The sequence below is a fragment of the Castor canadensis genome, chromosome 4, assembly GCF_047511655.1.
Source record: "Castor canadensis chromosome 4, mCasCan1.hap1v2, whole genome shotgun sequence".
Classification (NCBI taxonomy): Eukaryota; Metazoa; Chordata; class Mammalia; order Rodentia; family Castoridae; genus Castor; species Castor canadensis.
In genome coordinates, this window is record NC_133389.1 from 156,993,193 (window position 1) to 157,015,896 (window position 22,704).

Genomic DNA, 22,704 nt, shown 5'->3' on the forward strand with positions numbered 1-22,704 from the left:
AGAACAGTATAGATCTTTGCGATTGAGCTTATTGGAAAAAGGAAAAGAAAAGAAAAGAAAAAAAAGAAAGAACATTTCATTCAAGTAGGCCATAACCCCAGCCTTCCATTTCATATTTTTTGCTTCACAGTCTTCCTGTAAGGACTTAAAAAGACTTTTCTCCGGAACTCAGGTGAGTCCTAGGTCCTAGATTTGAAGAAAACTATTATTAGAAAGGAAGGTGAGAAATTATTCTTTGTGTCTTTGTCCTTCTCTATTAACATGGAATTTGAAGGTTTGAGTAAAAGCTGTAGAGGTCTTCTGGGTCTTGGCCACACTTGTAACCTACTCAGCCTTTGGTCTATTGCTTGATTCTACTATGTAACATTTGTTCTCTTCCTAATGGTAGTCCAGCATTACTTTCAGAGAAAGTGATTACCTCTTTCCTGAGATAATCTATTTACAATTAGATTTGGTTGCTAAAATGTTCTTTCCTGTGGTGAGCTGGAATATATCATCCTAAATTTTTCACCTGGTGATCCCACTTTTATCCTTATAAACTAGAGTAGCAAGTTTTAATTCCTTTTCTTCTTCCTCTTCCCCATACCCTATATTCCTCCTTTTTATAAGAAAATTTCCAGACTAAACAGATTCCTAGCTTTCTTCAGCCTTTTATGATCTGGTTATAACCTTTGATTCCTCATCATCCTGGTCGTTTTCTTCTGAGTGAGAACTATTGTGTTTTCCTTGAGTATCATAGCTAGAACTTGTTGTTAATTTGTAGAGGCGAGAGGTACCTCCTTTGTCCTGGAAGCATTCTATTAATGTCATCAAAGGATATATTAGATAATTGTCAGACATAGTATACCAAGCTATTGAGCTGTTCTTTCTTTCTCTAGTACATTCTGTCCTTGTGCTTTTTGTTTGCTTCAATACTTTACCTAAAAAGTGGGGAAAAGAATATTTTCATGTGAAATCATCAAGTTGTGTGAATTTCTATAAGATTTTGGGTATGGCTTTGTTTGTTAACAAGTAAGAGATAGTGTTATCCAAATAAAAGTCTTAAGAATTTCTGTGGACTCATAATCACTCAACAGTAGTCTTTTGCCTTAGTTTTTATTTTGGTGAATGCTACTGTACTACCATACCATTCTCTATTCTATCCCATCCATATCCTTCTCTCAATCATAGTGTAAAGAACTTGACCTGCTAGGAGGAGACCTAAGATTCCAGACCTAGTTTGGATAGTAGTAAGTGAAGTGACCTCAAATGACCTTGACCATGTCAACTTTTACTTTCTTTCACTTGCAGAAGGTTTTTCCATTTAAAAAAAAAACACACACCACATAAAAATTACACTGGACTTGTAAAAATTACAGTTTTTGGTTATAGTATGTGATAGTTGATTGTATTGATCTATTATTTGGGGACAACATAATTTGAACCTGAGATTAGATAGCCATTATTAGCTTTGTAGAAATAAGTATTCTGCTTTTTAAAAACACATTTTCCAGGGCTGGAGGTATGGCTCAGGTGGTAGAGCATTTGCTTGTGTAGCAAACACAAGGCTGAGTTCAAACCCCAGTACAGGGAGGGGAGGGGGAGAGAAATCACATTAAGATGAGCTATGATTATAATTCAAAATATGTGTATTTGCAAAATAAAAGAGAAAAGTTGTACTTCTTAAAGCCTAGATTTCATAGACACAAATACATACATATGTGTGTGTGTGTGTGTACATTTTTTTTAATTTATTTAAAGGCCCTAAGCCATGGAGAATCTATTAACCTTTAATGGTCATTTTAGCTGGCTAAATGTTTGATCACATTTTCTGATGTAACAGTTTACATCAGAAAATGTGATCAAACAAGGAATGGAACTGAACCCCATAGCAGGATATTAGTATTACATAAGAAAGTTTCCAAAATATACAAGGTGTATTTCTCTTGAAGGGAGAGTAAGATACTAAGAATTCTGTGTATGTGTGTGTATATTGTGTATGTTAATTTATATGTGTATATTAATTTAAACATATTTGAAACAAAGCTGTACTGATATTTTATAATACAGCTTGGCATTATATTTATGTGTATGTATATATCACCTCTCACAGATTATGTGAAAATCCTCACAAAAATAATGAGAGTTACAAAGTAATAGGGTTTGATAGTTGCAGGCTTCACTTTTCATTCATTAGTTTTGGCCATGTTTTAATGAGTGCAGTTTAAAAGTGCCAAAATGAGAATTTGTAGATTATATTACTTTAAATTATTACATCCATTTCTTCAACAAATGTTTATTGATCACATGCTATGTGCCAGTCATTGTTCTAGGTGCTATCAAAGGCAGCAGTGAACAAACAATACATCTCTAGTCTCATGAAGATCACATTTGAGTGAAGAAAGACAGACTATGAAAAAATAAAATATGTCAGGTGAGGATAAGTGCTGGAGAGATTAATAAAAAGAAAGACATGAGGAGAAGAGTACTCTATTTATCGCAAGGTGACTGGGGAGCATGGTGAACCGAGATTGGAAGGCAGTGAAGGTAGCTTAGCCAATCAGGTAGTAAAAGCAATCCAAAGGGTTGGAAATGAGAGGGTGCTTGGGATTCCTTGAAAATGAAGGAATAGCAAGATGCTGCTGAATACAGTAAGCATAGGAATAGGAAATGAAATTTTTGATAGAATCCTTTTACTACTTTGTAATAGGATGGAGACAGCAGTAAAAAATCTTGTGCATCATAGATGTTCAATGATTATTATATAGCAAAGTATTTAAGAGTTGTCTAACTTAAGAATGGGTACTTTATTATTATTTTTTTTAATGTAAAACAAGTGTTCAAAGTTTCTGATCTTCTTAATGATAACAAGCAAGGAGGGGATATTTTACCTAACAGGTATGTTTGAACTATCCCTTCTGGGAAAAAGTAGTATTTTAACTATGAATAAGAGAGTAATTATTTTTTGACAGAAACTTATGTTGTGGAGAGAGCATTCTGAAAATAAATGTTTGAACTGTTAACATACTTTTTTTTTTCACTGCAAACAGTTTAAGTTTGTATTCTCTAAACACTCGAGAAATTGAGTTTTCTAAATTGTTCAGAAACCCTGGTTTCAGTGAGTATTAAACTTATTAAAAATAGGAAATTGTAGCACCTTCCTGCCTGCGTGCAATAGCTAACTTAGAGCCAGGGAGTAAAAACACACTAGACTAGTCTCACTAGCACCTTGCATAATGGTGGATGAAAATGGAAAATGATTGTTTTATTTTTTAAGCACAACCTAAACTGTACTTATTTTTGTTATCTGCATATTGTCAGTTCCCTTTTTCAGAACTATCAGATATTAAATCACATTTCTAAAAACTTAAGTCTAGAACCATACTTCTTAATCACTACTAAAAGGATAATAAACGGTCTTTTAATGGAGCATACTCAGTTACATCATTCTCACAATTAGTGAAAAATAATTCACCTTTAATAAATGTAAAAAATTAATATTTAGGTCTGGAGGTGTCTGCCTAAGAAGCCTGAATCCCTTAGTTCAAATCCCAGTACTGCCAAAAAGATATTTACACTTATTCTGTCTTTAAGAACTGTTGTTTTATAATATAAACAACACACTTAAAATTTATAAAGAAGAAATATATGCCATATGAAATTTCCTTATTTATAAAGGAGATCTGCAGATGAAAAGAGTTTTAAGGTCAATATTCTGGACTTTTACTAAGTTTTCTTGGTCCATTAAGATAAAAAATTGTCTAAATCATGAGTCTCAACCTTACCTAGGGAAGGTACTTCCACAGGACTGTGTAGTTTTAGAAAATATCTAAGAATGCTTTACTGTTGCTTTCTTTCTATTCACTGTATAGTTTATTTTGATACTTCAAATGATAAAAACAAGAATTTTTTTTCCCTCATAAACAGGAGGTATAAGTTTAAAAAAAAAAAATCAAAGCTGAGAAATACAGACCTAATGCATGATATCTACAAATAGTGGTCTGGCTTTTTGAAAATATCTTGACTGTCACAAGTGGCCAAAATTGAAGGCCTATTTAAGGAACTCAGGAGAAGGTTAGTAAGACAGATGGCAGGAGTTAAAGACTGGAGGAAGGGGTTCTGTCATTGGAATATAATCATCCTTGATACCTAATCTCTTAAATATATATAACTATAATTAATAATCATAAAATGGGCTCTTGACGGGATTTTTATTAGTCTCAAAAATATGGGTCCGGTATGAGTTTTGTTTGTTTTTTTTTCCTTAAGGTTTTATTTTTTCAGGGCAGCTTTAGGTTCACAGCAAAATTGAGAGGAAGATAAAGAGATTTCCCCATTCTCTCTTCCCCCCACAAGATTGCTACATTTATTGAAATTGATAAGCCTACATTGACACATCATAATTAACCAAAGTCCATACTTTACAGTAGGCTTATTCTTAGTGTTAGTACTCTGTATGGCAGTCTGATTTTGTTTTGTTCTTTTATTTTATTTTTGTTAAAACAGTCCATAGGAATTGGGCTTCATAGTTCTTCCTGAATAGTTTTCCCATTGAGGGAATGTTAAATTCATTATGTGGTTTTGAATAGTATGAATTCCTTTCATATTAAAAAGGTATAGTCACTAAATAGTGGTAAGTTAATTCTTTCTGTCCAAATTGACAATCTTTTAGATTGGAGAAGGGCAGCCTTTTTCTTTTAAGGGCCATGGATCCACTGAGTTTAGGAAAAAAACACTAAAGATAACATACCTCTGAAAAAGAACATTTGTTTATTTCATTTCAAACCCAAAAATCTGTGTGTAGTTCAGCTTGTTTTAATGAGTTTCAACTTGGAAGGAAGTGTTCTAAGTCACTTTATGTTTGTCAGAGATGATTATTAGAGCCACGTGTGGTGGTACATGCCTATAATACCAGCACTTGGAGACTGAAGCAGGGGGATCACCAGCTTGAGGCCAACCTGGACTGCATAGCAAGACCCTTTCTCCAAAAACAAAGACAGTTGTAAAGATGGGGCATATGTAATAGTCAAGCAGAAGGCAAAGAAATCCACAGAGATGAGTAGATTCTGAGTGGAATATTAATAGAGGTAAATAACTTTTGTCACAGAACTGTTCACGTTGAGTTTAGTCTTACTGTTCCTTACGTTTCTGATGTTCGGTTAAGGTTTTTTTCACAGTTCCTGATCTGCTCTATCCTGCAAGAGTTTGTGCAGACTGCTGATTAAGCTGTATACAGCAGCTGTGAGACATTTTTCTTTATGCTTCTTGGCAGTAATCTATAGCATTATTTACTCTGCCAAGAATAAATAAGTTCAGCTTTGCTCATCTTTTTTCCCTGTCATTTCTAGACTCATTCATTGTAGTCTGTTGACTTTTAAGTCTTTCAAAGTATACTTACACTTTAAAGGATTCCAATAGGGGCATTTACTTTGTTATAAAGTGAGCCTGCATGTCTCAAAACACTGTCAGATGAATAGGCTCGGACCACATTTATCCTTTGGAATTTCTCACATACCTCTGAATATGTCTTTTCTTACTGCCATTGTCATATATTTTGATGTGGAGCTAACCACACAGGCCCTTTTGTCTTGGTTAAATGTAATTCTCATTGTAGCAGCAACATGTGCACCTAGCTCAGGAAAGAGCATGAGGCTCTTGCAGTATAAGACTAGAGAATCCTGGCAGTATAAATTTGACAGACAAAAATACTTAGGTGAGTACACTTCTAGTCTAGAAGAGGTCTAAAAATGTTACGGGATTGTTGCTTCTGGCAACACTGTTTGAGACTGGAACCATCATCAGGATTTACATGCTGGTAAAGATATCTAAAGTAGACATTCTAAGTATTTGAAGGGGCTGCACTACTTTCTAGCTTTGTGATTAGGATGAGGTACCTAACCTCTTGTACCTTAGTTCTTCCTCTATGAAATGGATATAATACTGAGAGCACCTGTCTGGTGCCTGGTATTACAATGTAAGTAATGTACATGAGTGCTTTAGCATAGCGCTAAGCACATAGTAAGCTGTCAGTAAATTCTAGTTTCTGTTACCCCATGTAGAATCTTTATTTACTTATTTATCTTCATTTCCTTTCAGTCTAAGAATACTTACCAAAAAAGCATATTTCTTCTCCCTTGAATTTTTGCTTAAAAATTATTATAGAGGGGCCAGAGATCTGTAATTCTAGCTATTCAGGAGGCAGAGATTGAAGTTTAAGACCAGCATGGGCAAAAAGCGAGACCCTGTCTCAAATTACCTAACACACACAAAAAGGACTGGTAGAGTGCCTGCCTAGCAAGTGTGAGGCCATGAGTTCAAACCCCAGTACTGTTTTAAAAATAAAAAAATAATTATAGAATGCCAGCTTCGAAACATGTCTATATGTAATAGAAAACTTTTTACTAATTTACCAGAAGCAACTGCCTGGAATGTGGTAAGGGATCACTGATTTTATTTATATAGTTGTAAATATATAAATGTTTATACAGTAGTTAAAGGGAAATATATAGTCATTCTATAGACTTAGGACCAACTGCTTTGTTTTTCATTCTTTCCATAATATCACAAGCTTTATTTTTGTTCTAACAACTATAAGAAAAATCTAACAATACTGATGCATTCAGGATTGATTACTTGGAGTCCTGAAAGAAATTAAAGAAAAATGTTTTCAGCATAAATGCTTTAGTTTCTTTGACTTCATCTTAAATAGTCTATAGGGTAAGTAAAGGAGAGGGGAGAATGATTGGTTTGGTTTTCTCCCATCTAAAGCTGAAGTATGTAAGTCCTTTTGTATTTGACTTTTTCTTAACGTTCATAAGATTTTATGGGAACTAAATTTGATTATCAAGATAAAGTTCTTCTTTATTTTCAGATTTCAACTATTGCAGAAAGTGAAGATTCACAGGAATCAGTAGATAGTGTAACTGATTCCCAAAAACGAAGGGAAATTCTTTCAAGGAGACCTTCCTACAGGTATGGAGTTAATAGTTAAGAGCAAAGATGCACAAGAAGCTAGTTGTAGATAAAGAGATGTCCGAAAGCCAGTTAGAGTTGCTCAAGCCAGTACCTTATATATTACTTCTCTTCTCCTTCAGTTACTTCTTCAAAATAAATTGAAGTTTATCCTACAGAGTAAGATTACTTCTTACTTCGAACAGTCCTGGATAAACACTCATGTTTCTTTCTGCTTCTGTTTGTGTAGACAGTGCTGGCTGCTGCTTTTTGGTTAAAAATTTTGAAATACATTGGATAAGATTGTACCATTTTCTAGTTACATGTTCTGGTTCTGTGTTATTTATCTACTTAGCTACACGCTTGTAAAACATTGTTTATGGCAGAGTACTTAGCAGATAATGACTTACATTAATTCAGTAGTTGTTTCAGAGTGGTGCTTTGCTGCCATCCTCTAGAGTTAGGGATATCCTACTGTAGTTCTTTTGTTCAGCTATCAGTGTTGCCTAGTCTATGCCCTACCTCCACAGTAGACTCAAAACCATTTATTATATGCAGAAACTCACTCCATATTAAATATATTCAAGCAAGGTAGTGCTGCAAATCTTAGCAAACTTACTTTAAAGTTTAATAAATTCTTGTTTTAGCCTAAATCATGTATGTTTATATATATTCCTATTTTTTAATGTAGTAATACAGTTAGTTGGCTACTAAGCTAAATAAGCTAATTAAAATAAGCTCTATTCTTACAAATTAAGGATTCTGTCAATAAAGAGCTATTAAGGACTGTCAATAAATTGATTTTGATGTCAAGAATTTTTATGTTACTAGGTATGTGTTATATACTCATAATTTCTTTTGTTTTAAATATAGCTAGTGTTAGATTTTAACTTTGAAGTATATTTCATGTTAATATGTTAACACCTTTGATCTTGAAACAGTTCCAACAAAGTATTAAGAAACGACATAGCTTCTCTATGTGAACTCAAGGCAAAGCTTAGCTGTAGACTTATATAAGCTTTGTATTGAAAAGAAAAATCTCTTACTTGCCTTAATTGACTTGTAGCATAAATCCTAGCCAACATCATTTTAAGTATTCTTTAATAAAATGGAAAGTGCTATGAGACTAGACATTGGTAAAAGAGTCATGAAAGATACTATCTTCCCTTATAATCAGACTTTAACACTGAGTACCATTATTTTCAGTTTATGAATTCCTGAATCCTAACCTCTATATTTTGGTTGTAGCAAGATACTTAACAAAGTTCCTATAATATGCTTGTAAGATTAGAGAAATAGAGATTAATTGATAATACAAGATAATAATAAGATAATGCTCAGCCTGGTCCCATTCATCTTGGTATCTTTACCATAGGAGCCATGCTTATTCAGTTTGCAAATGACAGAACCTTAAGGGTTAAGAAGTACCCTGATAAATGAAAAAATAAGCACTTGGAGAGATCATAGCAGCCAAAGGAAGTAGAATGAAACTATAGTATAATTGTAAAATTTACAAAATTGAGTATAAAATTAGTTTTTCAAACTCTTGACTTAGAAATCATTTGAAAAAGGTAGACAGGGCATGGTGGCTCGCACCTGTAATCCCAGCTACTTGAGAGGCAGAGATCAAAGCCAGACTGGGGAAAAAGTTAACAAGACCAACCCCTTTCCCCATATCAATCATTAAGCTGGGTGTGGTGGTGTACATCTGTAATTCCAGCTATGCAGAGGCCTAAATAGGAGGATGGAGGTCCAGTCTGGCACCAGGAAAAAATGCAAAACTTACTCAAAAAATAACTAAAGCAAAAAAGGCTGGGGGCATGGCTCAAGTAGTAGGGTACCTGCCAACAAGACCCTGAGTTCAAACCCCAGTACTAGCCAAAACAAAAAAAATTATATTTATTGCTCTTTAAGTTATCATTAATGTGATTTGGTTGCCAAATTTTAAAAGCCACTTATTATGTAGGTTAAGGGAGGGAATTAATCCCATTGCTCAGACACATCTAGAATATACATTAAGAGAAAGCTGTATCCAGGGACTGTGACCATGATGGTCCAGAACAGTAATTTGAAAAAACCAGAAAGGCAAGTCTAAGAATAATCTCTTGCTTCATGTGTTTGGATTGTCATGCAAAAGAAAACTAGATTACTTTGCATTCTATAGGAATATGTTAAACTCTCAATAATCCACAATAGGAAATAAATCTTCATGTTATAATTTTCTGTATACATACCTACAAATACATACATATAAAGCTGAGCCTCTGAGCAGGGTGGTACACGCTTGCAATCTCAGCACTCGGGAAGCTGAAGCAGTGTGAATTTGAGGCCACCCTGGGCTACATAGTAAGATACTATGTAAACAAATAAAAATACAGAATGGAGGTATAGCTCAACCAGTAGAGCACCTGCTTTGCAAGTGAGAAGCCCTGTGTTCAAACCCCAGTCACAGAAAAAAACCTAAAATATAAAACAAGACAAAGCCAGATACATACACACACATATAAACATGTAGTTTTTGTGTATTTTGTTCTTTCTAGATCTTATATTTGACATCCCTGATTCCTTTAGGATTTATTCTTAATAATGCATGAATTTTAAACTTCTATCCTAAGCAGTAGCAGCTTTCTGCCAGTTTCCTAATCCATGTTCTTTGTACTTAGCCATAATTTTTACTTTTATTTTAATTAATACAGTTTTCTACTTTTCTAGGAAAATTTTGAATGACTTATCTTCTGATGCACCAGGAGTGCCAAGGATTGAAGAAGAGAAATCTGAAGAGGAGACATCAGCCCCTGCTATCACCACTGTAACGGTGCCAACTCCAATTTACCAAACCAGCAGTGGACAATATAGTGAGTAATAGATATTTCTGTTTTGAAAAGTGAGAAGAAAAACTAATTGTTATATTCTCTTCAAACAACTCATATTACTGTCAGGTCTTTTCTCATTCTTGTTGCCATTGTTATATCTCCCGTACTATTCGATATACATAGCTCTGTAATGGAAATGTTTTCTTTTCTTCAGAGTTTTATTTAGGATTATTCAAGTGTGTAAACCCCTTACATTTTCTTTTGTGTAGATGCACAAAATCTGGAGTGTTTGGGAACAACTAAATTTTAGTCCTCATGTAATGTTAACAGAGAATATGAGTTTTTTTCAGATAAAGAAAAGAAATCATTCTTTGACTATATTTAAGCCCCAAATTAGTTCATCTATTTGTCTTAGCTTCTAAAAGTAGCATTTAAAAATCTTCATAGTTAATGTTTGAGTAAGGATGGCTTAGTTATAGTTATAGCGCATTTGATTATTAATTCTTTTCATACAAAATGTAGTATAGTGAATTATTATGTAAATGTAAGGTCTGCTAAAATTAGCAGGACACTTTGCTTTTTGGCTCAAAGAAACAAAGGGTTTGTTTTACAAAATTATTAGTTTCCATTTCATGTCCCTGTGGTCTGTCACTTAGATGTATCTTACCTATTTTTCTTATCTTTCACCTACATCTATTATACAGTACTTTTGAATTCTGCTTTTGTTTAATTAAAGGCATTTGTGTGAATGGTACTTTCTACTCTCATTTTCCTTTACCTTTGCCTTTCAGTGAACCTCATACAAGATGCCAGGTTACTAATTTGTTGGTTTGCCTACCTATAATTTGCATTCCAACAGTACTAAAAACAGATTTCCAAGTAGGAAAATGTTAACTCTTCCAAAGCTGAAACTTTTGATAGCATGTAGAAGGAGGCATTTTTGGCTAAGTTACTTGTTTACTATCTAATCTCAGTGAATTTAGCTGTCTTTTTTTCCTTCTTAAATTCTTTGTTGGCCAATAGAAAGAAGTGAATCTCTATGCCTTTATCTGTGTGTGTATATTTTTAAGATAGCTTCATATCCAGCTAATCTTAGTTATTCAAGATCTGTCTTCTATATTGATACATGACATTTATTTTCCCCTACTTCAGCATATCTAAGGGATATGACATAGTCTTGTCAGCAACACGGGTTCCCTACTGCAGATATTCTCACTTGAACTAGAAAGCATGCTCTTGAGGAAAGAGACATAACAGAATCTGAAAGAGGGAAGTGAAGTTTAGAGAAGTACCATCATCCCCTAGATGTTTAATTTTGCACACCTCCAGCAACTGAAAAATTACTACTTTTCAGAAATTAATACTTTGAGATTTTTAAGGCTTTGTTCATCATCTTTATCCATTAACCTCTCTGTATACATACACGTGGGTTTGTGGAAGTGATTTAACAATATGTTCTTGGTTAAGAAGCAGTATAGTAGATACTCACATGTACAGCAACATTTATATATTTCTTATGAAGTACGGCTGTCAGAATTCAATTAATAAAACTCCAGTAATGGTTTAATATAAGAATTAAATTTTTTATATTTATTTATTTATTTTATTTTGGTTGGACTGGAGTTTGAACTCAGCTTCATGCTTGCAAAACAGGTGCTCTACAGCTTGAGCCACACCTCCAGCCCTTAGTGATAGAATTTATACTAGAGTCCCTGTCTTTTCCTATGTAGTTTGTTTCTCCTGCCTTGAGCTCAATGCTAGGTAGCCAAGAAAAAGTGGTATGTTAAATACAGTGGAATTTGCTTATCACTCTATATAAGAAATTGTGGTTTGATTCTGTTAACCTTCTGTTTTTTTTCAACTAACCATGCAAAATTTATTTTAGAATCATTCTTAGACATTCCATTTTTCCCCTTGTCTAACATAAGTAAAAACTTTTGAGATTAACGAAAGAGAATGGATTATATGTTAACTTGTTAATTTCTACAAGTGTCATTTTGCTGAACTAGCCAAGTAATAACCATTAACTCTTCCTATTTCTTGATTAACCAGTAGATAATCAATTTTCCATGCACAGATGACTTGACAGATGACAGTGTCCCAGAGCTTGCTGACAATTATATACAAACTAATTCTCTTCTGATGGACAGTAACATATTTAAGTCAGACATGTTGATCTCACATTTTTTACTTGTCTCCTTAATTCAGTTACAGTCCATTAGGGAGTTTTATGTGTACTATGATTTTTGGTTTTTCTCATTCAGTAAGTCTTGACCCTTAGTAAAGAAATTTGTCTAAGGGATTCAACCACATTTTTCAATGCTAGTATCTAAAGGATTATATCTTCCAAATTATAATAATTGGTCTTTTTATTAACTTTGACCATGTACTGTAGCATAAAGGTGATGTCTCTTTTTTTGAAGTGAAATTTCTATCCATATGAATGCTACTTAATTTCCTTTTAACAAATAAATGGCACATGTGGTTAATTAGTAAATAATCAACAAAGGCTCCTATATTAGAATACTAAGATATGTAACTTAGAAATTACAGTATATTTTTTTCTAAATGGTGGTTGTAGATAGTAGGGTCTGAACTCAGGGCCTTCTGCTTGCTAGACAGGTATTCTACCACTGAGCCACTCCAACAGCCCTTTTTTGTGTTGGGTATTTTCGAGATAGGGTCTTGTGAACTATTTGCCCAAACTGGCTTCCAACTGAGATCCTCCTGATCTCTGCCTCCTGAGTAACTAGGATTACATGTGTGAGCCACCAGCACCTGGCTCCAACTGATGATCTTGAGCTCTAATTTTAGATTCCATGAGACTCATGTGATAACAACTAAAATCCATAGTAAATGCTTCCCCTACCCCCACCCCCACCTCAGTGCTATGGATAAAGCCCTTACTCATTCTGGGTAAGTGCTGTACCACTGAGCTACATCCCCAGCACTCTTCCTTTTTTCTTTCTATGTTGCCCAGGCTGATCTTGGACTCCTGGGCTCAAATGATCCTCCTGCCTCAACCTCCTGAGTAACTGAGACTACAGTCACATACCACCACACATGGCAATTTTGACAATGCTATACCTTGTCAAATGCTGAGAGAGTTAGAAATGTTGCTCTAATGAGCAACTTTATTAATTGTACTTCAACACAGTGATTTATTGGGTGCCTCTTACATGCATACCACTGTGCTGAGTGCATGAAAGTAAAGAAGAAAATCACATTTCCTATCTTCAAGTAATTTGTTTCCTATTGGAACAATAAATATTAAACAATATATTATGTAGTTAATGCTAGAATAAAGGAAAGTATGGATCATAAAGTAGGATCTCAGACTCAAATTCAAAAGGAATTTAACATTTTCCCATTTAGTCTGATTTTTAAAAATTTACTAGCAGGCATTATTATTATAAAATTATAATGTAATTTATAGAGTATGTTTGTGTTATAGAAATTTGATGTGGTTTTCCTGAGTAGAAAGGTACTGGAACATTCCAAATCTTTCTTAGTGGTATTTGCTATAACTTCTTCTAGACTGTATCTTGTAGATTTTTCTATATTGAATTTAGTGTATGTTTTTTAAAGTTTTATGCAGTAGTATTTAAATTTGTAACAATAAACTCCATTGGGTTTTAGTTGCCATTACCCAGGGAGGAGCAATACAACTGGCTAACAATGGTACCGATGGGGTACAGGGCCTGCAAACACTAACCATGACCAATGCCGCCGCCACTCAGCCGGGTACTACCATTCTACAGTATGCACAGACCACTGATGGGCAGCAGATCTTAGTGCCCAGCAACCAAGTTGTTGTTCAAGGTAAGGGAATTTAGAATTCACAAGGTGGTAAATTCTTTGAAAAATACTTTATAAACTCAGAAAAAGTAAGTATCGTGCTACAAAGCTCTATAAAAATATAGTTAATTTTTCTTCAATATTGATTGAGATAATAAATATTTAGGTATATGTTTAACAAATAAATAGATATTTTCCATTATTCTAGTTGGACCAAAATGTCATGGCATAAAAACAACTATTAAATATATCTGTCTCTGACATATTTACTATTTGGGGTAGGAGAAACAGGGGAGGTTAAAAGGAAAGACAACAAATCAGGAGTTAGGAAAAGGAATTCTAGATCTGACTCTTCATGTATCTGCTTTGTGACCTTGAACAAGACCCAACCTCTCTAGGCTTCTGTTTTGTTTTGGGGTTTTTTTGTTGTTGTTGTTCTGTTCTGTTTTTATTTTCATGTGGGGTTCTTTCTCATGTGTCCAGTGAAAGTTGTTAAGTCACTGGTAAGAATCTTTGGAGGTTTAGGATTCTGTTCCTCTACTTTTTATTCAGAGGAAATTTAGATTGCTTTTTCTAACTTACTTCAACTGAAAATATTCTAAATGGTCATACGCTAGTATGAAAATCTGTTCTTTGTAGAGAAAGTACATCCTTCGTGAGTTACAGAAATAGCTTTTTCTGTTTTTTTTTTATTTAATTTTTAAAATATTTATTGTAGGAATCTATGGAAGGAATTCACCTTTTTTGTTGAATTCTTTGAATGTTTACAAAATATAATTTATGCCAGATAAAAATCAATAGATTAAGGAAATAGTAAATTTTTAAAAAATATTTTCGTTAATAACAATATACCTTTTGCCTGTATTAGGTAATGACAACTGTATCCCTTCACCATGGATAGTTACTTTTGGGTAATCCTAAAACACCAATTAGAGAGTCATAATTTATTTAAAGAGCCCTAATGTTTACAGAATATATTCTGTTATTAAACATATGCTATTTGAAAAACATTTGCTTATTAATGGGAGTAAAACACCTTTTCACTTTACATGCAGGTACTCAAAAATTGTAAAGCAGGATGTCAGTGAATTTGAATTCTGAACGTCAGTTTGAAGATGGTAACATGTTTAGTATATAAATCTTTTCCACTCAAACTACACAACTTAATTGATACTGATATCTAATGTGGATAATTTTATGAAGAACCTTCAAATTTTCTCAATGTTAGGTTCTTTATTAGAAGAGGTTATTAAGCTGTTTATAAAAGCTGTTTAGCAAATAGTGGTTGTCTTTACTTTTCACAAATGGAAGATTGTTAAGTTAGAAAAATTTCATCTTACGTTTATTTAGCCATTATCATTTACATTAAGACTATATGTTTACAAATAATATAATGGCATCAACTAGTACACTTTTTCATACTTGAATTTTGTTTGAATTAGAAATTTATGATAGTTGACCGTAATGCTTTATTTTCTCTTCCATTTTGCTATTTTATGAAAAATCATGGTCGTTTTTATGTCGTGGCAAGAGTCTACTTGAAATTTTTTAATATGAATTTACCAATATCAAAGGAGGACATTGAGGACTATACTCTCTCTAGGAAGATCATCCAAGCTGTGCCCTACTTCCCTTTTAGACTTAAGGTTGGTAAGCATGTTAAACACAGAATAGACCTGCATTGCAATGAAAGATAAATATGAGCTCCAGCAGATAATAGGTTAAGGCATCTTTTACCCAAGTTGTCTGTACTAATACAGTAAATTGGGATTTATTTCTCAGTAATGACACAAAGAGTGCTGATTTTTTTTTCAACATTTTAGCCAGAATCATCTGTTCCTTGTTTCTCTTCTAATCCAAAAAGTATGTTTACATTGATGATTGACACACACAGTGAGACTCTGTCTTACACCTTGTTCACTGTTCTTCTTTGCAGCTGCCTCTGGAGATGTACAAACATACCAGATTCGCACAGCACCTACTAGTACCATTGCCCCTGGAGTTGTTATGGCATCCTCCCCAGCACTTCCTACACAGCCAGCCGAAGAAGCAGCACGAAAAAGAGAGGTTCGTCTGATGAAGAACAGGTACGTGTATTCCGTTTACACACATAACTGTGGGTTGAGAACATCAGCAATTCTACTAGTGTGTCTTTACATCTGCTGATCATAGGATCTCCGTATTGAATTTTTTTCAGACTTGATCTGACTAAAACTTACTAAATAAGCTGCTCATGTGATTGTGGGTCGGTCTTAAATCATAAAGCAGTTTTCTTTCATGTAGTTTCCCCACAGCTTTGTTATGCTTGTACTTAACTCCAACCAACTAAATGGGTTATTTATTTTTTTTAATTTTTTTTCTTGAGTAGCATTTTTTAAAAAGCTCAAGAGTATCTGGACTGTAGATGTGGCTCAAGCAGTAGAACATCTGATCTCTGCAAGGCAAAGGCCTGAGTTCAAACCTCAGACTACCCCAAAAAAAGAACACTCCTGCTCCTTAGAGGGAGTGAATCTAATTAGGGTATATTGTAAGCACTTACATAAATGTCACAATGTACCCCCTGTACAACTATAATATGCTAATAATAAAGAGTATCTTATGTGTGTTATTAAATGTTAAATTTTATTTGTAGTAAATATATAATGGCCATTCCATTCTCAGAATGGTAATAATTTAACATCTAAAGATTCTTTGAAAATAGATTAATAAGAGTACCATGTTACTCAGAAAAGTAAGTTAGTAAATATTTAGCATTGATTTTACTATGATAGTGGCAAAGAGAAGAAAATGAAAATAAAGTTATAAAAAGTTTGAAATTAGTAAAACTTTCAATTTCACCCCAAGATATTTTAAATACTGTGATAAAGTGAAAGAAACAGATTGTACTTGAAATATCTAGCTTCAAGTTTTGGCTCTGTACCTTAGCTGTGACTTTGAGAGAGCCTATTAACCTTCTAAACCTCAATTTTCTCCTTTGTAAAATAAGATTCCCCCACACCCCACCCATGTTCTAAGGGTCATGTTTTATACCTCTGAAAGCACTTTGCAGCTATAGTGCTCCTTTGAAGTGTTTCTTTTTTGAGCAGTTTTTTTTTTTTTTTTTTTGGTTATTGTTTATCTGCACATATGGGCATTGCACAGGTGAGCAGTTTCTCATTTCATCAGATCAGCCTCTTTGTTCTTAAAATATTGTTAGCTGTCACAGTGTTAATAAACTACATGTAAACTGTGAGAAGTGGCAGAACCATTCTGAGGTATTGTGGGAAAAGTTGGAAAGAGGCCCAGTGACAATTTTCTTTAATAAATAGAACATAAAGCCTGCATTCATACTGACGTGTATTTTAAAATGTCACTTAAAACTATGCGTTTGAATCTGTTCTGTGTTAAAATATTTGTAAGGAAATGCTTAGCCCTTTTTAAGAAGTATGAAGCAAAGTCTTGGTATAAGACAACAGCACATCCTAAAGAAAACAGTTCTAAGTAGCCATAGCAGAGCAATCAGAAAATAAGTCCTTTTGATTTTGAATACAACAAAAGGACTTCAGATTATGTCTGTGTAGTTTGGTCCTGTGGAAAAACAGTGTTTACCCTTTATAGAGAAAAGGCTACAGAAGCATTTTAATTGTAGTGCATGAGGAGGCAGTATTGTAGCTTCCTACCTGCTGTGTTGTTGAGTCCAGCCCAGAGCACCACCCATTTGTGAAAACTTGTTGACCAACAGGCCAAATTTCCTTTTTTTTTGCTATTGATTTTTTTTTTCAGATTTAGCATTCCCTTTCCATTACTGTAAGTAAGTACCTAAGAAATCAATTTAGAGGAAAGGTTTGTTTTAGCTCACAGTTTCATCAGAGGGTTACTTGGATCTATTGCTTCTGAGCCCCATAGTGAGCCATAACATCATGGTAGGGAACATGTGGTAGAGCAAAGCAGCTCCAGCGAGAAAGAGGGTCAGATTAGGAACAAGAGTTAGCCACTGAGGGCACACGTTTCCTTTCCCTTCAACTAGGTCCACCTCCTAAATTTCCTCATCTCTCAATAGCTCATCACACTATGAATCCATCTGTGGATTAATCAATTGATGAAGTGAGAGCCCTCATAATTCAGTCACTTCCAAAAGCCCCACCTCTGAACATTGCTACATATGGGGACCAAGCCTTCAACACATGTGCCTTTAGGGGACATTCCGGATCAAACTATAACACCTTCCATTACCTGTACCCCACCCAGCACATACCAGTTACAGATAGGACTATAGTTCCTAACAATCTTTGTTTATATGAGATCTTTAGGGAAGCTATCTGACTTAACCATGGACTCTGATCAAAATACTTTTGCTCAGATTTAGCTACACTTTTCTTAAAGAGGAAACTCCCCAGAGATTCTGCCTTCGTTCCCTTTTTCCTTCATTACCAGGTTACTGCTATTTCTACTTTTTCAGCTTCCCTGGAACCTGGCTTCTGTTGAACTCATACCACTTAATATGCCTATTCAAAGGTACTGATTCCCCTCCCTATCTGGAAAGTCTAGTGTTCTGTTTTAGGGGGATTTTTTGTTTTGCTTTGTTTTATTTTGTTTTGTTTGCAGTACTAGGGTTTGAACTCAGGGCCTACACCTTGAGCCACTCCGCCCTTTTTATGTGAAGGGCTTTTTTGAGGAATAGGGTCTCTGGAACTATTTGCCCAGGCTGGCTTCAAACCACAATCCTTCCCATCTCTGCCTCCTGAGTAGCTGGGATTACAGGTGTGAGCCACTGGCACCCAGCCTATTTTCATTTAATTTTACCTCTATGAAGTATCCAACACTTGACTGCTCATTTTCTTAAACCCTTTTCTGAATTGATCAACTGCTTTTCTGACTACTTTCCAATTTTTCCTTGGAACTTTCATTCATAGTTATGTATTTAGGCATCAACTATATACATGTTGATTCCTCCTAGATCTGTATATTCTGAGGTACTATTTATGTAAGTCCCAGATGCATTGGGCACTATACTTAGATTCTTTATATGTATTATTAATTCCACCAAAAGTGAAGTAAGATCTCATTCTCACTTTATAGAAGGGGAGAAGGTAAATAACAGAAGCTAAGTATTTTCCAAAAGGTCCCACCTGTTAAGATTTGAATCTGTCAGGTGCCACCTGTGACCATGTTGCTTCACTGCTATACCTCTAACCAGAGCACATGGCAGTTTGCTAGGATAAGCAGCACCAAAAAGTATATGTGGAATGCTTTCCTTGCATGTTCCTTTGCTTAGGGATTGAAGAAATAAACATTTTTTAGGTAAAATAAGAGATTCAAAAGAAATTCACACCACCATGGTTGTCTTGACCTATGCTCCATAACCCTCATAGTACTCCAGTGGAAAATTTAGAGAAGCACTTTCCTCTCAGATTTACTCAATCACTAGGATGCTATTCTTATATACATTAGGCAGCCTGTCTTACTTAGACTTGGATGGGTAAAAATTGACCCAGAATTCCACACTGTCTAAATTGCCATTAATTCTAAAATCAAAATTAGTGGTTAACATTCTGAAAGAAAATATAAATGGTTGCCATATTAATTTGTGTTGCTGCAGTGACAGTCACAAAATTTCAGTGTTTTAGAACAACAAAATTTCTTTCTCACTTACAAGTTAGACTTTGCAGCTCCAAGTCAGTTGGCTAGTAGCTTGCCTTCATATCCCATCTTCATGTGTCATCTTGTGATGGATTCCAGCCGAAAGAGCAGCAACACCTTTGAGACATGCCTTTCTTGTGGTAAGAGGAAAAGGGTAATACTTTTTAAAGCATCTGCTTTGACTCTGGTACACATCATGTCTGCTAATGTCCAGTGGACATACACAGGCAAGGACAGGTCCAAAGCCAGTGAAACATGAATAGGAATTCTTCCCACAGGGAGGAGGAAGGAAACAATTGTGAAAATAATATAGTTTACCACCTTTATCTTTTTTTTTTGGCAGTACTGGGGTTTGAACTCAGAGCTTCACACTTGCTAGACAGGCCCTCCATCATTTGAGCCACTCTACCAGCCCCACCTTTATCTTTATATAACTCCCTGAGTACAGAGGGGATTTTAACAGCAGATTTTTTTAAAAAACAAAAGTAATACAGGAAAATGTTAAGCAAATATATGCATATAAAAATTGGAAAGTTCTGCTCATTTAGCAAAAAAAAAAAAAAATGCTGTAACAAAGCAAACAATAAACTTGAAACTTTTTACCAAAAAATGTCATTAGAATTGAGAATATCAATAGTCAGGTTTGCAGAAAATGAATAGGGTAAAAAATATTTAAAATTCCAGACAACTAAAGTGTATTTGATGTAAATGAAGTTTAAATCTGTGTACAGTTGTCCATTAAGAATGAAAATAGATACGTTTTTATTACAATGGGGAGATGCTCTTAGTGGACAAAGCAGGCTCCAAAAGAGAGTATATTAAGATTTTTTAAAATTATTGCCCAAGAAAAACATGCTCAAAAAAGTAAATTAGATAGCATAAGTTAAAAATTTCATAACCTCTAATTGTAGCATCTAAAATGTTAATGTACTATTTTCCCTAGCATAAAATATAGAGAGATATGCACACACAAACATTTTAATAACTTTAATCTTTTAATTTGAAATAATGTTATATCTGCAAAAGAACTACAAAAATTGTACTGAGTTCCAGATACCTTTCATTCCATTTTCTCTAATTTTAGCATACTACATTTTAATTTTAGCATATACACATTTTAATATTTATCAAAACTAAGAAATATATTGGTGTAATACTGTTAAATGAATTTTACTTTTATTCAGATTTCTGTAGTTTTTTTACTTATATTCCTCTTCTGTTTCAGAATTCATTTTAGGAACTATGTTGCATTTAGTTGTCACATCTCTTCCAATCTGAAAGTTTCTCTTTCCTTGTCTTTGATAGCCTTGTCATTAGGGATCTGGCTTCTTTTAGAATATTCTCAGTTTGGATTTGCCTGATACTGTCTTATGATTAAATTGAGGTAATAGGTTTTGGGGAAAATCCTACAGTGGTGTGCTGTGCCCTTCCATCACATCATACCAGGGAGCACATACCAGCACGACTTATTACTGGTGATACCAACTTTGATCATTTTGTGTAAGTGCTGTCCATGCATCTCTCTATAAGAGTTAACAATGTTCTTTTTTGTATACTGCATTCCTAAGAAGCAGTTTCACTGAGTTCAGCCCATACTCAAGGGAAGAAAGTTAAATTCCCATCTCCTAGAAGGGAGAATACCAAAGATTTGTGATCACATGCTGCAACCACCACACTGATTGGTATGTTTCAGGGCATAGCTGCCAAATATCTTTCTCCTTTATGTTTTGTCCACTAATTTTAGTACAAATAAGTATTCCTTACTTGAAATGTATGGGACTACAAGTTCTCCATAAAAATTTAAAGATTCTTGATTTTAGTATTTTTCTGGTATGGGGATATTTGCATAGACTTTAACAATTGAGCATCCCTCATCTGAAATCAATACTCAAAAAGTTTCAGATTTTGGATTTCTGAATTAGGAATGCTTAACTTATATTTGTTGGTAAATCTTACCCACGCTAATTTATTACTGTGATGTTCTAACAGGAATTTTCTGTTTCTCCTGTCCCTACTCCATTTATTTATACCAACAGAGAGTCATAGTTATTTGGGGATGGGGAACAGTTATAATCCAGTCATTTGGATAATCCATCATTTATTATGTGACTCAGATTATTCCAACTTGGGCCATTCGGAACTCTTCTTTGTTCTTTTGACTTGTTCCCCCTGCCACCTCTTTTTAAAAGTACATCCTTACTTTCTGGCATTATCAGATTACCTAAACTTACCTTCTCATTTTGTGCTTTTCTTACTTAGCCTTGAAATCAGCCATTTCTCTGAGCTCTACTTACTTTTGGTTTGGTTTTGTTTGGTTTTTGTAGTGTAGAGGACCTCACTCTTTTGCTAGGCAGGAGATCCACCACTTTGTTTTGTTTTGTTTTTTTGAGACAGGGTCTGGCTGGTGCAAACAGTCTTCCTGCTCAGCCTTCTGAGTGCCAGGATTGCAGGTATAAGCCACCACACCTAAGTTGCCTCTTATAGGAAAATGATATTTAGAAATCAAGAACTGGGTACTAGGTAAGCTCTTGGCAGCGGGGGTTTCTCACAAAGATGGGGCTAGCTAACACATGCATACACATATCCTTATTTCTCCGTATATACCTAAAATAAGAATCATAGTTACGCGTTTGACTAATATGTAACCACAAGGTTTATTTTAGCCTTCCTCTCTCCACTTACTTGTAGCTTCTTTTTCTAACAAGCTTGGCTTACATGTTTGTTTAACTCCAGTATATAAAATAATGTCAGAGTTGGTAACGTACCTGAATGAGAAACACATTTGCTAATTACAGTACAGTGTTTTGTGGACATTTTTTATTTTCAGCCTTGTATGATTTGTGAAAGTACTGTTTTCCAAAGATGTTGAGATCTGATCTTCTCTAGAGAAGTGAGATTATTTATTTTACTGCATTTGTAATGTGCTTAGATTTGTCACCATCTTTACTCAATTTTGGGATTCCCCAACATTTTGGTTTTCTTTTTAAATTTGCATATTGCTGAGTTCGGTCTTTACGCTTTATAGTTTTATAGGTTTGACAAATGTTTGGTGTCACGTATTTACCACCAAATGCTAAAAATACTGCCTTGCTATCCCCTTTCATAGTAAGCCTCTACCTCTTCACTCAGCCCTTGGAATTCACTGAACTGCTTTCCATTCTTAGGAGTTTTCACCTTTCTCTGAATCTCATATTAAGTGGAATCATACAGTAAATAGTCTTTTAGATCTACTTTTTTCACCTAGTAAAATGCACTTAAAGTTCATTCATAATGTTGCTTGAATGGGGGCATTATCACTAAATATTTCATTGTATAGATGTTTTTCATCTTGAAATTTGGGAGGAATAAAAATTATTATACATATTCCTCCTCGTCTTCTTCCTTGTAGTTTTACTTGTGCATTTCCCTGGTAACTAACAGTGTTCAGCATATTGTAAGTGCTTATTTGCCATCTGTGTATTTTCTTAGGTACAAAATCTATTTAGATATTTTGCCCATTTTGTGTGTGTGTGTGTGTGTGTGTGTGTGTGTGTGTGTTGGGTTT

The 22,704-nt window shown here is 34.4% G+C and overlaps 1 protein-coding gene across 4 annotated transcripts in view; it reads left to right on the plus strand.

The window, feature by feature from the left end:
* Window positions 1-22,704, plus strand: part of Creb1 (cAMP responsive element binding protein 1) — a 59,770-nt gene that overhangs the window by 24,850 nt on the left and 12,216 nt on the right. For 3 of the 4 annotated variants that reach the window (XM_074071568.1, XM_020172234.2, XM_020172236.2), the window contains 5 exons: window positions 131-172; window positions 6,851-6,951; window positions 9,643-9,785; window positions 13,383-13,565; window positions 15,478-15,628. In XM_074071568.1, the coding sequence (XP_073927669.1) occupies window positions 131-172; window positions 6,851-6,951; window positions 9,643-9,785; window positions 13,383-13,565; window positions 15,478-15,628 (620 nt within the window). The remainder of the gene's footprint in view (window positions 1-130; window positions 173-6,850; window positions 6,952-9,642; window positions 9,786-13,382; window positions 13,566-15,477; window positions 15,629-22,704) is intronic. The other variant, XM_020172235.2, reaches the window with a different exon arrangement.